Below are 17,383 nucleotides of genomic sequence, written 5' to 3'. Positions count from 1 at the left end.
AGCAACCCAACACTGGTCCAATGCCATGTAGAGCTTTAAAGATCAACATTAGCCCCTTTAACTGAACCCTGAAACAAGCTGGTAACCAATGCAAGTTGCGTAACATAGGTGTAATATGCACTCAACCAGAAACACACATAACTGCATTTTGCACCAACTGAAGTTTCCAGGTACTGCAGGTTCTAATCTGGGTTGGTCATCGGAACCAGAAATTTAGTTTTCTGAGCTTTCAGGCTTGTGCTGGAGCCCATCCTCAGGGAACTTCTCTCCAGCAGAGTGTTTGGGCTCCAGCACTAGTCCAAAAGCTCAAAAGGCAAAATCTTTGGTCCCAGTGACTGACCCAGATTAGTTACTGCAACATTATCCTAGGACATTAGATTTGCCTTCGTTTCCAAGTACTCCTCAGGAGCAGCCGCATGTAAAACACATTGCAATACTCCAACTGGCAGGTAACCAGGGCATGAATGACCACAAGTAGGGCCCCGTTAAAACCCACTGAGCCAAAGACTGCAGAAAGAATCTGTAAAATAATCTCTACATATTGTCAAGACAGCACTTCAGGTAAGCAGAACAGCATGCAATGTTTTATATATATTTCCAAAATCCAGGGATGAACTTATAATGAACTTGAATTTTATTGCTACCTGACTGATAGTTTGGAAAAAGTGTTCTAGATGCTTTCAAAATAAATGCCTCCAACTTTCAGGAGACAACTCAGTAAAGGAGAATTGAGGGGGAAAAAACAACAACTGACCCTCCAGATGTTGCTTATCTACAGCTCCTAGCAGCTCCAGCCAACAGAACTAATTGTGAGAAACAGTGGAGCTGAAGCTAAAGTCAGAATCATCCAGAGAGTCACAGATTCCACAGCTTTGTAATTAGAAGCACAGCAGAGGTTAGAATTGGAGATTAGAATTCCTAAATAATGGCAAGTCCTTGAGTGGGCGATTTTTCAGGTTTATTGGTGAGTTGTGCATACAATTGTACTAATGTGCTTCAAGGACGTCTTTCACTATTTTTTTTTAACTTGTTTGCCAGAATCATGGCTAATGGGTGCTTTGGAAAAGGCTGGAGATGTTACTACTTTTTGGAAAGTGTTATGCAATGACAGAATATCTCAAATATATCAATGCTTTAATGCATAAAAATTTCTGGATTAGAACCAGGTGGCAGCTGTTGGTTAGTTGGCTATTTTACTGAATCATTACTGTACTTTGAAGGTAAAAGCTTAGGCGTGGGGAACAAGGAAGTTCTTGTATTGCATACTAATACAATTGAAATCTTATTGTCTTCCAACTGATTTTGGCTCTTCCCAAACATCTATCCAAACTTCAATTTCAGGAAGATTATTGCTTCTCCCTAGCGATCAATGAAGCTGCAGCCAGACTCTAAGATGAGATGATTACATTTTTTTCATAATCTTAGAATATGGAAAAATAAACAAAGAAGGAATATTCAATATTTATACCAGACTTTATATCCCCTACTTATTTGGGTATTTCAAACCTTTTTAAGTATTGAGAAAAGAATGCATCAAAATACAGAAAACAGGTGATCCTCTAGGCCCATTTGAATACATAAATAGAATTCTGATATATAATTCTGATGATTTCTCCTGGACTCCTTTGACCATAGCATAGAAATGTGTATTCTTACCTCCTTTATGGGAGATGTTTATAAAATATGAAATATCTTTCTATTGTAATGATCATGTTATTCTTATGTAAAATTTAAACAAAGTTAACAGTAACCACTATAATCACTGAATAAACTAGAGCAGTGATGGCGATCCTTGGCACACAGAGCCATATCGAAGGGCGTACGAGTTCAGCACCAGTATGCATGCATGCACCTGCCTACTGATTTTCGGGCCTTCTGGGCCCACTGGGAGTTGGGACAAAGGTTGTTTCCAGTCTCTGGAGGGGATGGGGAAGGACTGTTTTTTTGCTATTTCCAAGCTCCAGAGCCTTTCAAGGAGCCTGGGGAGAGCAAAAATGGCCATCTCCCCACCCAGAGGTCCTTTAGAGGCTGGAAACATCCTGTTTGGACAGAAAGTACAGGGTTTTTTTTTTTTGCTCTTCCCAAGCTTCAGAGCCTTTCTAGGCGCTTGAGAAGAGTGAAAACAGCCCCCCCCCGGAGGCCGGAAATGGTCCGTTTGCCAACTTCTGGAAGTTGGGAAATGGCTCATTTCTGGCCTCCGGAGAGTCTTGGGGGCTGGGGAGGCTGTTTTTGCCATCCCTGGCTCCTGGTAAGGCCCTGGAGCCTGGTAAGAGCAAAAAATGAGTGCATCATCACATGCCGGGAGTGGGGGAGATCATGTACACATGCGTGGGACACCATGCATAGAATTATGGATGTGGGCATGCATCTCCTTGATCCCCCTCCCCTTTTGGCACATGAACCAAAAAAGGTTCGCCACCACTGAACTAGAGGCTGAATAATCTGAAGCCCAAGAGTTGCATACAATCTACCAAAACTTTTCTTATGGTTCATTAAGAGTCCTTCAACAAGCATTACTTGTTGGAATTTAATATAGTTTTTCATTTTTGTGTGTTTTGAAGGAAGGAAACATGCATTTTTGAAAGGCTTAAACTTTTTTTTTGTTTTTAAACTTTTTTTTAAAGTTAATTTTAAAAAAGAATGCTCTCCTTTTCCCCTTAAACCTGGAAGAATTGGAAAAACATATCCTATTAATTAATACTTAGGTGTAACTTGGAATCAGCATGCTGGCTGTCCAATTTATTACAAAATGTTAAAAATTGAACCTCACTGTAAACTGTAACTGTAAACTTACAATAGTTCATTTACTGACTGCTCAAAGTTATGACAACACTGAAAAAAGTGGCTTATGGCCATTTTTCATACTTATGACCTTCTCAACATCCCCATGGGTCAAGTGATTTACATTTGGATGCTTGACAACTGATTCATATTTATGATGGTTGCAGTTTTCCTGGGACATGTAAGCACCTTTTGCGACCTGAAAAGCAAAGTCAATGGGGAAGCCAGATTCATTTAAAAACTATGTTACAAATTGTAAAACTGCAGTGATTCATTTAAGAAATGTGGCAAGAAAATAAATGAGACAAAACTCACCTAACAAATTTTTCATCTGGCAACATAGTTTCTGGGTTCAATTGTGGTTGTACGTTATATTCTCATTTAATTCGTTTTTTGGGAACTAACACATGTTATACTTTGTTGATTCACAAACAAATAGAAACATCATGCTCCCAGAAGACTATACAAATTTGGTTTTGTTTCTAAGCTAGCCAAAGTTTAATGCATTTTCTGTACTGAGATTTGTTGAAACATATGGAGTTTAAAAAAAAACATACATGGAGGAACCAGTGGTCTATTAGTTTGTACAGTTTAAAAACCAAAGTTATGAATCTGGATGGTTTAAAGCAATAGCATTTAAACTAATCATTTTCTTACTTATATTTTCCATTTAGGTAGTGTGAGTGGTTGAGTCTCTTTTGATTCATATAGTGCCGACGTTAGCTTCAGCATAATATCCAAAATGACCCAAGGCCTCCCCTCTTAAAAATAGAGGATGGATTTCTGCAATATCCTAATCTTTGTGAACCTAACCTAAGCTTTCTTACTGGTTCAGAAGTGTGCATTTCCACTCTCATGCACTTTTTCAACCTCTCTCTGATCATGCACAGACTTTTCACCCTCTGCGCATGCACATAATGCTTTGTGCATGCACAAAGGTTAAAAAAAGGAAAATGCCAATGTCTGGGCGGGTGGGTGCCACTGGTTTTCTAAACCACCGCCCCACTGCTGCTGCCGCTACTAGTACAACTGAATCGGGCCGAACCAGTAGCATTTCACCCCTGAACCTAACACATTTGACAACTCAACAATAAAACGTTTTTTTAAAAAATCATTCCCACGCAATCTTTACACATTAATTATCCTGAAAGGTTTTACAACTTCAATGATAGCTGTATTTCTAAAACTTGGTCATCTTATCTGACCAATTTCCCTATTGCTAAAGGTTGGGGAAATTCAATTTTCTAACTACAGCACAAGAGTATTTGTGTGTGCCTACAGAATTGTTGAACAAAATAAGTTCTTTCAGTTCTGCTTTACCCAGTCTTATATAGGGCACTGCTGGTGGAAGAGTCTTCTGCTGATGCCAGCAAAAGCACAGCGAAGGGATCTGTTGACAAGTTATCCCCTTGACTTATATTTCCCCTTGCTATTTCAAGTCTACCAGGACGGTAATTCATTTTCTCTTTCCTTTGAAAAAAAAAACTAGGCTGCTTTAAAACTTTGCCTTTCCTTTCCCAACCTCTCTCCTGCTGCCAACCTGTCATTTTAGGGCTGCTTGTTCTCAGAAGTTGAAGTTCACTTCACAGCCACATTGGTTCCTTTTCCAGATGTGAGCTTGATCTGGATCATTCTTCTCCCCCCCCCCCCCTATGGCTATAAAGGAAGATCAGGCAGTGAAGTGGAAGAGAGGTGGTGAAAATGTGCTTGAGTTGAAGCCATAACATGTTTTTCCTTCACCTGGAGAAGCTGATGCAGCTGAAACTATATAAAGATTATAAAGCCATTCCCATCTTCCCCATCCATAACTCAGTTCCAAACGAATGAGCAAAGGACCAGAAGTCTGCAAAGGCCTAAGCGTTTCAGAAATCCTGGATCCTGACAAAAAATAGCAACAGTACTTATATACAGCTTCTCAATACTTTACAGCCCTCTCTAAGTGGTTTACTCTAAGTCAGCCTATTGCCCCTAACAATCTGGGTTCTCATTTTACCGATTTTGGAAGGATGGAAGGCTGAGTTGACCTTGAGCCAGTGAGATTCGAACCAATGGTTTATTAGAGCAAGGCTGCTATAATTGCTCTCAGTGAATTTGGTTCCTTAACATATAGAGCATCAGGTGTTCATAAGGCAAAGATATTTCAAAATGAGAAAATAGTTTTTAAAAAGTTCCACTATGAGCGCACCGATGTATCTTATTCTTAACTCACATTATGCAATACAAGGAAGCAAGGAACATTTTGCTGACAAGTAAGGAGAGTAAAGTCTTAATAAATAAAAGATGCTTCACCATTCCTTATTTAGTGCAACAAGACCATAAGCCAAGCACTCAAAAGACTGTTCCTTCATTAAGTTTTTTTTACTTATCTTAAAGAAAATTGCAAGTGGAAAGAAAAATACCTTTTTTGACTTATTTTTAAAATGATTACATTCCTGCCACTCTGATTCTCAATCCTTAAATCAAGCTGTTAAAATTTACACAAAACATTTACAGACTCCTTAGAACTTAATCTTCCTAGTAAAGCAGATCTGAAAAATAAAAATAAGCTGAACATACCACCTCACTAAACAATGTTTGATAAAACATTAAATAATATTTACATATATATTATATTTCAAACTGCTATAAGCAAGAGCTGAGGTTATATTTTTGTTTGGTGTTTTCAAATAAATTAGAGCCATTTATCATTTTTTGGGGGAAAAACCTTATTCTAAAATAGCTAATTAACTTTGCATCCAAGTGTAAGTATGGTGCACTGTTTATCCCTGTTAGAACCAGAGAATAGCTAGAAAATGACCTGTAAAAAATATTGGTTCCAGCTTTTTGATATATTGATTTTTTTTAAATTTAAATTTAAACACAGTGGATGCCACCATGATTAATGTGAAGGCTGGCAGAAATAAAAATGGTGTGTGTGTGAAATTTCACTCATTTAGATGAAAAGAAGTGTCAAAGTTAAAAGCAGTAACATCAACTGATTTGCTTATTTCAACCGTTTGTTAAAATGCTATATTTATCTGGCAGGGGAGCTACCTTGATTGTGAAGTATTTGAACTGCATTATTATTGATTTCAATATCATAAACTTAAGAAATCTGGAGGAATTCTGAAGGAAGGGTACAATTATCATGAAGACCAATGTATTTTAGCCCAAGGAACATATTACATGTACTTTCATTACATCCTCTTTCATATGAAAGGGAAGGTAGTCCATTGATAGCATACAAGAACCCTAATGGTTCATAATAAATCAAAGCCCATGAAAGATCCAGGTTTAAAAGCAAGTGAGTCTCTTTCAACCAAACTCTATCAGCATCACCCCTCTACAGATTTAATGTTAGAAGAAGAGAACTAGGTAGTCTGTATAGGAAAGCAAAATAAAATAAAATAAAATAAAATACATGTCAATTCAAAGCTAATGAATTCCATCTTCTAAATGAAACTCTCAGTCATTCTTGGTGCTGAATATAGAATATAAACTCCCAGATTGGTTTGCAAGATTTAAATACAGACTAGAGCAAAAAGCAGTTTTACATTTCTTCTCCATCCATTTTACCCATTCATTTTAATAACATTTGGTGCTGAGTAGATGAAATTTGGAAATCTGTATATTATGCACCTAAGTAAAGTCTTCAGGCTTTCTGAGGAGTATCTGCTTTCTCAATCTCACCAATTAATTTTAGAGGGAGGGAATGGAAAAATGAGAACAAGGATTTTTTTCCTGCAGTTACAGTAATTGCTCCAATTCATTGGCTTAAGCTTGAATTCCTATTGAGGATAATACTATTTTTCCCTCATGGGAAATGAAAGATGACTCCATTTAAGACTTCATTTAAAAAAAACACCATATTTTCCACATGCTTTTTAAAACTCATATTTACCTTCGGTGGGACTACTTACCCGCATAATCAGTTCTTGCGTAATGTCCATCTTCTGATTTTGTAGTGGCAGTTGTGTTATCTGAAAGACATTGCATTTGTTTACTTTGGTTGCAAACTGAAGTCAAATTCAGTGATTCAGTGTTTAGTTTTACACCAGCGATGAAATGTAAGAAGGCTTTGGTTGCTTTGCTTCTGAAGCCAATATGATCATTTTAGCAAAGCTTGTAGAAAAGTACACAAGAATTGACAGGACTGTACATAAAATCATTTTAAAAAATCCCTCCTGTATTAGAACAACATTCTTCCTAGTTCACCTTTCTGTTTCTCATGATAGCCACCCAGTAAAGTCCTCACATACAAGAGAAGGAGATAGAATTTTGTTGCACCAGTAAATAATACAAGTCAAATGTCATACTAAGCTTTGAAGACCAATAATCCTTGATAGATGACTCCTTCATTAATTTATCTAATCCTTTTCAAAGTCATCAATTTAGTGGCCATTGTCACATCTTGCACCACCCCAGATAAACTCTAGAGGAATTAAATTTGAAGTGCTTCAGGGTTAGATTTCTCTTGGTTGGAAGAGCAACATTTTTAACCTTATGATTTATTTCATTCTCAATCTATATATTTGAACAGTTTTGTGGAAACTGTGGAGATGTACTGAATATATGAGGGAGCTCGACAGAATGACTACAGAGAGTTTCCCAATTGGATAGTTTCCCAATTGCCGGGAGGAATGTGGCTTTTACTTGCGTTTGAATGGAAGTGTGGAGAGCCATAACTGACTGAATGTTTCTTAGAAGAAAAAACAAAGGTTAAGATGATAGGTTTAATAATGACAATTTGCATTATATGTATGTATGTGGTTTTAATAAAAACAATATCTGCTTTTTGTAAATCATAATGGCTACATAAGAATAGCTCAAAAGAATTATATGAAATATTTAATAACACACACACCTCTTTCAAAAACTCTGAAAGTAAAGCATTGTTAATTATTGTAATAATTAATATAGCCAGTCAGGCTATATTTGTGGATTTCCCCCAGTCATTCAGCAAATATTTAAAAATATAAATAAATAAATAAACAATGTGTAAATTATGAACATCTTTCATTTTTTTAAAACTAGTTAAACAAATCAGGAGTTCTTGGGAATAAATGAACTTTCTAACTAAACAAAATCTCACAGAAATCCCAAATGAACTTTTTTATTTAATTAAGAGAGTTTCTGAGACCTTGTTATATTTAAGATAGTGAGATTTTCCCTCTAGTAATTAAAAAAATCCAAAATAGATTATGTAAGGTCATGTATGAAATGATAAAAAATACATCTGCTAGTCTGTACTGTCAGGCTTATTTCTGAACAGATATGTATGGGCTATATTGAAACCCTGGAAAGTAAATCTTTTTGCTGTTGGAGGCTTACTACACATATCATTCTATTGCATACTGGGAAAAATGAAATTCAGTAGTCAAAACAAACTGTTTTCTTATAGGGTCTCTGTTCTGTTGGAGAGTAGGAAATCAAGTTGATGAACCATCTCTGCCTGACCAAGACATAGAAATGCCTGACCTTGCCTGATCTCTGAAGCCCAGCACAGTTGCATAGTTGGCTTAGAAAGAAGATCTTAAGTCTGTAGGTTATCAAAAACACTTCTCTGAAGGCAGCAATGGCAAACAAACTCATTCTGTTAATAGCAAAACTGTAGCATTGTATTCGTGAAGTCACAAAGAATCCAGCTGGATTCCAAAGAGATATAACTATACATACTGCTGGATTCCAAAGAGATATAACTATACATACTGCTGGATTCCACAGAGATACAACTATACATACTGCTATATATATAAAACTATAAAAACAAAACTTTCCAGCTTCTGGTCTTTTTTAGGTAAAACAGTGGAGTTTGTCAGTGGTGATTATATTCACACTGGAATATCAAAAGTCTTTTCACATCTCTCAGTTCATTCTGGAGAGGTCAGGAATTGCTACGTAAGAAATATTGCTCATAGTCCAATGTTAATTTTCTTGGCTGGTTCTAGTCCCTGAACAGAGCTGTGATAATAAAGGCAATCTGTGTGTCTTTGAGGGTATTTTTTGGGCCAGCTGAATGTTTCCTTGCAAAATAAACACACTATTCACAGATTATGGCTGGATCACAGCTGTACCCAGAACATATGTGTAGCTAATATCTGGTTGCCAGAATCCACTTTGTACTTGAAAACATCTTATATAGAGATATGCAAGAATAGAAAACTTTATGTTCTCCATATGTTAATAGTACAATTCCAAATTAAGGTAGAGAACCCGAATCCTGGTCTCACCCTGCTCTGTTTGGAACTGGGCTCTGTTACAATCAGCTGCTGCCAACTTTTAATGGAAGCTTTGTATACGTACAGATATTACCTGACAGAACCTTGGACTAAGGCCTTGATCCAGATGTTCCTTTCAGATTTTTCTTTAACAATGACAAACAACCTAAATGGAGCTTTTCTGAGACAACAGAAGGGGGAATGAGGAAAAGCGGAGCTGTATGGACATTTTCAGAGGTACAAATTTGTCAGAAAAATTGTTTTTTTTTTAAGAATCTTACAGAAATAAGGTTGGATCCCTACATTATCACTTGGAATCAAAATATTCCATCTATCACAATTTATAGCCATCTTCCATAACTTGGTGCTCTCCAGATTCTTATTCTTTCCAGTCACCAAGGCCAATGATAGGGGTTATAGCGCAAAACATCTGAAAGGCAGATTGAAACCCCGCGGTGGTGATACAGGGTACTTTCAAGGAAGGCAGTGGGAAGGGGAAGAGAACTGCAACCACCACAATTACTAATAGAGTACATTTCCTATCTCATTAGAACAGGATTCCCCAACCCCTGGGCCATGCCCTAGTACTGGTCCCTGGCCTGTTAGGAACCAGGCTGCGAAAGTGGTGGGCGAGCGAATGGGGCTGAATCTGCATATGCATGGGATATAGATGAATGAAACCATCTCATTTTGTAAATGAATTGCATACCTGAAATTTTGTGCCCATTCTATCATTGTCCACTTGACCACTTCTTCCTCTAATTTGTATTGTAATTGAAAGTTGTATAATTTCAAAATCATTTTTTCTTCTGGGCCAAATAAAATTTTATCTAATCCTTTATTATTTTGGAATCCAAACTGTGTTGCATCTTTCTTGTACCATGATTGTATTTGTAGGTAATGCCACCTATCTAGGTCTATTGCTGTTGATTTAAGTTCTTGTCATCCAGGAGTTATTTATACATTATTATTTTTTCCTCTTTCAATAAATTTGGGTAAATAATTGCCTCTATCATTGATAACCATTTGGGATTTTTTTTGATAATGCTCATTTTTAATTTTATACCATTAGCAATAGCAATAGCATTTAGACTTATATACCGCTTCATAGTGCTTTTACAGTGATTTCTAAGGGGTTGCCCCCAACATTTTATCCACCTCAGATGGATGGAAGGCTGAGTCAACCTTGAGCCAGTGGTGAGATTTGAACTGTTGAACTATAGCTAGCAGTTAGCTGAAATAGCCTGCGGTGCTGCATTCTAACCACTGCACCACCCTGGCTCTTGAATTTTGAGCCAACTTTGTAGCGGGGAGCCTCTTAGGTAGTGTCCTTGGAAGTAGGCGTGATTTTTGTGTCCCCTCCCCAATATACCACACACACACACGGCATATAAAGGCATGCCAGCCAGTTTGGAGGTTGAATCCTTCTAACTGCTGGCTTAGAATTTATCACCTTTCAGTATTGTCAAAGAGAGCTTTCTTTCTGCAATGCTTGGAAAACCACAGTGTGCATGTTTCTGTGTTCATGGAATATTTTTAAGTCAGCTCAAGATATGCAGAACCTGTTGACCCAGCATGTAGATTTCAACTTATTTTTAGAACCCTGGTAAATCATCTTCCTTTACTTCTTACACTTCTTGGGTATATCATAAGTACAGTGATACCTCATCTTACAAACGCCTTGTCATACAAACTTTTCGAGATACAAACCCGGGTTTTAAGATTTTTTTGCCTCTTCTTACAAACTATTTTCACCTTACAAACCCACTGCCGCCGCTGGGATGCCTCCAGACTTCCATTGCCAGCAAAGGACCTGTTTTTGCGCTGCTGGGATTCCCCTGAGGCTCCCCTCCATAGGAAATCCCACCTCTGGACTTCAAAAACGAGCACTTCGCTGGCAACGGAAGTCCGGAGGTGGGGTTTCCCATGGAGGGGAGTCTCAGGGAAATCCCAGCAGCGCAAAAACGGGCGCTTTGGCTGGCAAAAGGGGTGAATTTTGGGCTTGCACGCATTAATCACTTTTCCATTGATTCCTATGGGAAACATTGTTTCATCTTACAAACTTTTCACCTTAAGAACCTCGTCCCGGAACCAATAAAGTTTGTAAAACAAGTATCACTGTACTGCCAAAAATCTAGGTCAGTGTACAAAGACGTAGCAGCAATACAATTGTTTATCTTCTGTTTCAATTGAATGTAAGGAGGCTGAATAACTGTACCCTTGCACTGTGAGCCATAATAAAAAGAACATTATAGTCACACCTGTTCATAGCTTGAAAATCTATAGAAAACATTAAGAAGTGTCTAATACTGTAATAATTCATGCCAGCTCTCTCTGTCCCAGTTCTCCTTCTCTTAAACATAACAGAGTAAAAATGGAGAGCTATCTTCCAATTGAATTTTGCTAGGAGCATTACCTTGACATCGGCCCAAAGACATGACTTCAATTTTCTCCTGTTTCTGACATGATGCCTCTTTGATCTGACATGCATTATCATAAGATCTTCCATCGGAAGCACAGAGAGGATTGAAGTTGGTTTGTGAACAGTCAATGTTGCACACGCACCTGCAAAAAAAACCACCCTTGTGTAAAAAATAAAATAAAATGCATTACTTTACAATAAAAGGAAGTGCTTTCACTTAAAAATAAGTGACACCAATAATATATTAAGAGACTTTTCAAGGACTTTGCAATTGTAATGTGAATAACACAAAAGAGAGGGCTGGCAGAGGACAAGCGTCTAGAAAAGAATCCAAAGAAAGCTAAAATGAAAGTATTTTAATAGGTAGTCCTTGTTTCATAACAGTTTGTTTAGTGACCATTTGAAGTTATATTGGAAAAATTGATTTATGACTGTTTTTTCACACTTACAACTCTGGCAGCATCCCTGTTGTTAAGTGATCAAAATTTGGACATTTGACAACTGGCAATGCATTTATGACAGTTGTAGTGTCCTGGGGTCATCTGCTCATCTTTTATGATCTTTTGACCAGCAAGCAAAGTCAATAGAGAAGCCAGGTTCACTTAACAACCATGTTACTAACTTAACAATTGCAGTGAGTCACTTAACAACTGTGGCAAGAAAGGTCATAAAATGGGGCAAAATTCACTTTAACAAATGTCTCACTTAGCAACATAACTGTTGGGCTCAATTGCGGTCGTACATTGAGGACTACCTGCACTGCCATGTAAAGGCCTTTCTTGACTCCATAACATCCAGATATTCATCTGAGGCAGTACTGTACTGTTGTGGTTCGTCAGTGGCCAGTGGAGGTGGCAGCAGATTTGGACAGTGAGGAGGTTTGGGAGGAATATGGGCCAGTCCTCGAGTCTGGGGAAGGCTCTGATGAGTGCTCTGCAGGTAGAGCCTGGGCCAGGGCAGTCTGACAGTTATTAGCTGCCTTTGGAGTCAGACATCAGTGAGGCAGATGAACACCTGGAGCCTGTTCCAAGTATGCACATGCAAAGAGCTGCCAGACAAAGGGAACAGCTAAAGAACAAGGGTCAGCCAAGCCAGATAGGGTCTGTGACTGTAAATTTACCCTTGTAAGACTTTGCCAGATGTGAATGAGAAGAATTCACAGTAATTTAATAAAAAGAAGGTTTTGTCGCTTCAAGGGTTTGTGGATTCTTAGGTCAGAACTTGTACAGAGAAGGAGATGGTAACTCAATATTGGCTATGATCAGGGCCTTTTTTGGTGGTAGCGCTTTACTCAGGAAAACCTTTCATCAGAGAGACTTATTTCAGCGAACCTTTATTTATTAGTTACCCTGGGCTTGGAAAACTTCCATCTCAAGTAGCACTTATTACTAATTCCATATGACTGTTCTACCCTATTCTATTGTACTAAGTATATTGCTTTACTGTTTGGAAACGGTGATGGGTTGGTTTTATTTTTTATTTTTTGCAAATGTCTAAAAATATAAGTCTGGAGTATTATTTGACTGGATGGCCTGGAAAAGCCATATTTCAGAAAGTCTTTACAAACATACCCCTCTACCGTATAATGAAATAATAATCTCACATGTTTCAGTAATGTGTTTGTTGGAGGGGACATAGCAAAATATTCAGAGCCTGCAAGCATTGCTGAGGCCTGATTTATATCATTGTAAGGATTAACCTGATGATGTCCTTTGACTAACCTGCCAAAATTATGTTTCATAGTGCCTGTCTTTTTCATATGTAAGTCAGAGGGAGGGAAGTGTGTACAAAGGAGATCTTCCAAATTCCCAATTACGTTTTCTGCATCACAATTCCTGCAGCCATTTTCCTCCCTTTGTGGCTTAGGTATTGAAAGAAATATGAATCAAGGTTTGGAATACTGTGGCAGTGGAAAAATGTGTATGCTCCCTATTTTGAAATACAAATAATACTGGGTCGATTAACAAATGCAATGGTTCCCTCTTTTGTTGGAAACAATAGGAAGATTTCATGGTTATCTCTAAACCTCAAAACTATCAGGGCTAAAATAGAATTGCTAAATCTATTCTATTCTGTTCTATTCTGCTCTGTTCTCTATCCCCGTCCCCATCTTCACCGGCATCCCCATCTCTATCTCTATACTTACTCTACTCACTCTACATATTTTTTTTTAAAAAACCCACATGTCTGTCAATATTGGTTTCTCTATTTCCCCCCATTTATATTCTTCCAGTTGATTTATTATGTTTCCCTCCTCAGTCTGAAATATTTTTTTTATAAACATAGGAATGACATTTCATATACTACTCTGTGTTTCTCAATTGCCATTTTGGTATGCACATGTCTATCCTAGGGTTTCATATTTCCCCAAAATATGCATTTTAGCCTAAATTTTAGAGACAAAACAGCATAGTAAAATTTGTCAAGGTGCAAATTGTAAAGGGTAGCTAAATTCTGATAACTGTACCACTTGTGGGTTGCTCCTGGTTCAGACTGGTTTGGCAAACTGGTAGAGGTGGTGACGGGAGCCTCCACCCACCGCCTGGGACACTCCACCCACCTGCCCCAGACACTTCTGCACATGTGCAGAGGCGTTGCACACATGTGAACCAGTAGCAATGGGATTTAGAACTGTACTGATTTGAAAGAATAAAATTATGCAGTTTTGGATTAAAATTATGAACTCAAATGGATTTCTTTCTCTATCTCTCTATCTCTCTCTCTATCTCTCTATATCTATCTATCTATCTATCTATCTATCTATCTATCTATCTATCTATCTATCTATCTATCTATCTCTTCAGAGAGGGGCGGCATACAAATCTAATAAATTAAATTAAATTAAATTTGTTTGTTTGTTTGTTTGTTTATTAGATTTTCATGCTACCCTTCTCCTGAGACTACAAAACATATAAGAAATCTAATATTAAAATACTTCAATACTAAAAACATATAAATATCTAACTTAATTTATATTCTAAAACCCCAATATATTTAAAAACCAATCATCCACATTCCTCCTATCATATTCAGTCCTAGGCCAGGGTAGACATTAAAATTTCAGTGGCCCCAGGCCTGTCGGCAGAGGTGCGTTTTTAAGGCCTTACAAAAGGCCTTTTCATTATGTTCATAGAATTTTTCACACTGACTAACATCCTTGGGAATGGTTGGTGTTCTGTGACCAAAGCACAACTAGTTGGCATATTCCTATGGCTGTGCCAAGATTCTGGATCTCCCTTCTTCTGAAGGTCCCCATTTCCATTCCCTTCTTGTACTTCAATCCAATGAATTTGTTATTGCTGGTGGGGTTGCTAGTTAATTTCGGTTTGGATTTTTGAAAGCTGTGAAGGGCTCTTTGGAAAGCTACAAATTTGGATGAGAGGTAGAAGTATTTGAAATAATACCGGTAATACTTCTCATAACACATCTTCCTATCCAGGGTACCAAGAAATGACTTTATAGGTAGACAAATATACCAAACCGAGTCTGAATATCTGACCAACTGTGTGACAAACCATAATATACAGGAAGACACACTTAGTTTAGATTTTGTATCTCACATTTCTTGTATCACGTTTGCAACACTTAATATCTTATTTATGCAAAACATATTTAGGAATCATTGTCTGGATTACACACACATACAATTTTAGAGGTTAATATCCTGCCTTGCATGCAGAAGCCTACAAGTTCAAATCCCGGGAAGGGTATGTCTAGCTGACGACACTGTCAAACTATTTACTAAGTCTGCACTACTATTAACCTTCTTGTCATTTCTATCACCCATCTCCTCCCACAAATGACAGTATGACTATAACTTTGTTGCTTGTATCCTTACAATTTATATTGCCTGGTTCCTAATATGATCTGATTACTTATTTGTACTTAGACTATCCTATCCTATCCCACACAGACATATAAAATACACTATTATACATATCATAATTACATGATCATTGAGAGGACCTATCTGTATTTAGATATTTAATTTGGTTGCAATGCCAGATTTTATGAATGGTAGATGGTTTTTATAATTTTGTTGCAATGGAGAGCACCTACTCAAACTGTATACATGATTAACCTCAGCAAAAATATGCACCAATTATAGCATGATATTCCTGTGTTCTGGTTTAAAAGCAAAGTTTCTGCCATCACTATTCTTTTGGTGAAGTATAAAGAAATACGTCCACGGGGGGGGGGGGGGAGGGATTTGTTGCAACCTAAAATTGCTATAAAAGAAGCAAAGATATAATAAAATTAAAGGATGGTCATCTCTGGTTTTTAAAAATAATTATTATGATGTATTCTTTTAATGATGATGTATTTTGAGAAAATTCAGACTAATTACTCTGGGTGTTTGTGTGTATGTATTATTTAAATCTCTGCAAGGCTGCAGATTTTTTTAAAAAGGCAAGAAATGCTAAATCAGCAGCAGTATTAACTTCACTGCATTGTTTCCTATATAATTTATGGAACTCATTTCCAGGTGTAACAAATTAAAGAACAGAAAGAGGCAGGGATAATAATATGAGGGTTATCCAGAAAGTAAGGTTACAAGGCACAAAGCTCTTGCAGGGAATGTTCATGGGGGAAATTGGTATTACTATTGAGTAGTGGGAAACAAGCAGTGCCAGTGGTCAGTAGATCATTGACTGGCATTGTGGTGAAGGTTAGAGATGAGTGTCCTCATTCTGTTTCCCTGCAAGTGCAAAGTACGCACTGTAATATGCTAACTGAATGCTAAGGGCATGAATGCTGCTGCAATGGGTGCGCAACAATAATGGGTATGGCTTGATGGCCATGTGACTGGGTAGGAATGGCTTGACAACCATGTGACCAAGTGGGAGTGGCTTGAACAATCATCATCGTTCAAGTGAACTGTTAAGTCCTCGACTTACAACCTCACCAGTGTCTCTCTCTGGGGTTACAATTTGCTTCGCGTTTCCCACGCTCTCCTTCCTGGGTCGTCCCCTGCCTCAGGCTTGGTAGCTAGGCAAATGGGTACTGATCAGCTGTTGAGAAAAGAGGGGGGAGGAAATGGCCCCCCTGCGACTCCTGCCAGTGCTGGTCCCCCTGATGCTTTCCGAGGAGGAGGAAGAGGATGAGAGGGAGGGGATAGTCAGCTGGAGCTTGGCACACAGCTTCATTTCCCCCGATAGAACTGCAGTCCACCACGTCCTGCCTGCTGCCCATCCCTGGTGCCCAAGATGCTCACTGAAACACACAAAATTGAGTCAGTGCCGCCTGAGAATTTCTTAACCATTTCAAGATTGAAGGCGAGGCTTTTCTCAACTGTATAGTGACAGGAGATGAAACTTGGGCTTATCACCATACTCCAGAGAGCAAACATTAATCAATGCAGTGGCGCTGCACCCATTCTCCTTCAGCCAAAAAATTCAAAACTCAGCAATCGGCGAGAAAAATCTTGGGCACCCATCCCGCACAAATCTTGGGCACGTATCACAGCAGTGTCCATGCCCTTAGCATTCAGGTATCGTATTACAGGGAGCACTTTGCACTTGGAGACAGAATGAATCCTCTCTAACCTTCACCACAATGCCAGTCGATGATCTACTGGCTAATGGCACTACTCATTCACTTCCGCTGGCTCCCCGCTACATGATAATAATACCAACTTCCCCTGCGAACATTCCTCATGAGAGCTACGTGCCTTGTAACCTTACTTTCTGGATAATTCTCGTATCTATTTGCACATTTAGGAGAGAAATAATGAAATGAGGCCTGTGAAAGGGCAGCTAAAGAATGATATTTCAGAAGGCAAAATGACCCTTGTGTACTGAGTTCCCATTTCCATTTCAAATTAGATAACCATGGGGCTTTAAGTTCTCTAGAGAGTCACAGAAAAATGGGCAGGATCTACTATGCATAGCATTTCAAAGCAATCTCCCAGCACCTGGTAAATGCCCAGCTGAATTAATTTTAAAATTCCACTTATTAAAGCCAACAGATTTAGATCCTAGTG

At 38.2% G+C, this 17,383-nt stretch overlaps 1 protein-coding gene across 1 annotated transcript in view; it reads right to left on the bottom strand.

Moving 5' to 3' along the window:
- Positions 1-17,383, bottom strand: part of TMEFF2 (transmembrane protein with EGF like and two follistatin like domains 2) — a 319,353-nt gene that overhangs the window by 70,689 nt on the left and 231,281 nt on the right. Inside the window, exons 6-7 of the mRNA XM_070732152.1 lie at positions 11,395-11,543; positions 6,681-6,740 (exon numbers count right to left, since the gene is read on the bottom strand). Of these exons, the coding sequence (XP_070588253.1) occupies positions 6,681-6,740; positions 11,395-11,543 (209 nt within the window). The remainder of the gene's footprint in view (positions 1-6,680; positions 6,741-11,394; positions 11,544-17,383) is intronic.

Source organism: Erythrolamprus reginae, chromosome 1 (assembly GCF_031021105.1).
Source record: "Erythrolamprus reginae isolate rEryReg1 chromosome 1, rEryReg1.hap1, whole genome shotgun sequence".
In the NCBI taxonomy this organism is placed as follows: domain Eukaryota; kingdom Metazoa; phylum Chordata; class Lepidosauria; order Squamata; family Dipsadidae; genus Erythrolamprus; species Erythrolamprus reginae.
Note: the sequence above shows the minus strand (reverse complement) of the source record. Positions and strands in the feature narration are given on the sequence as shown.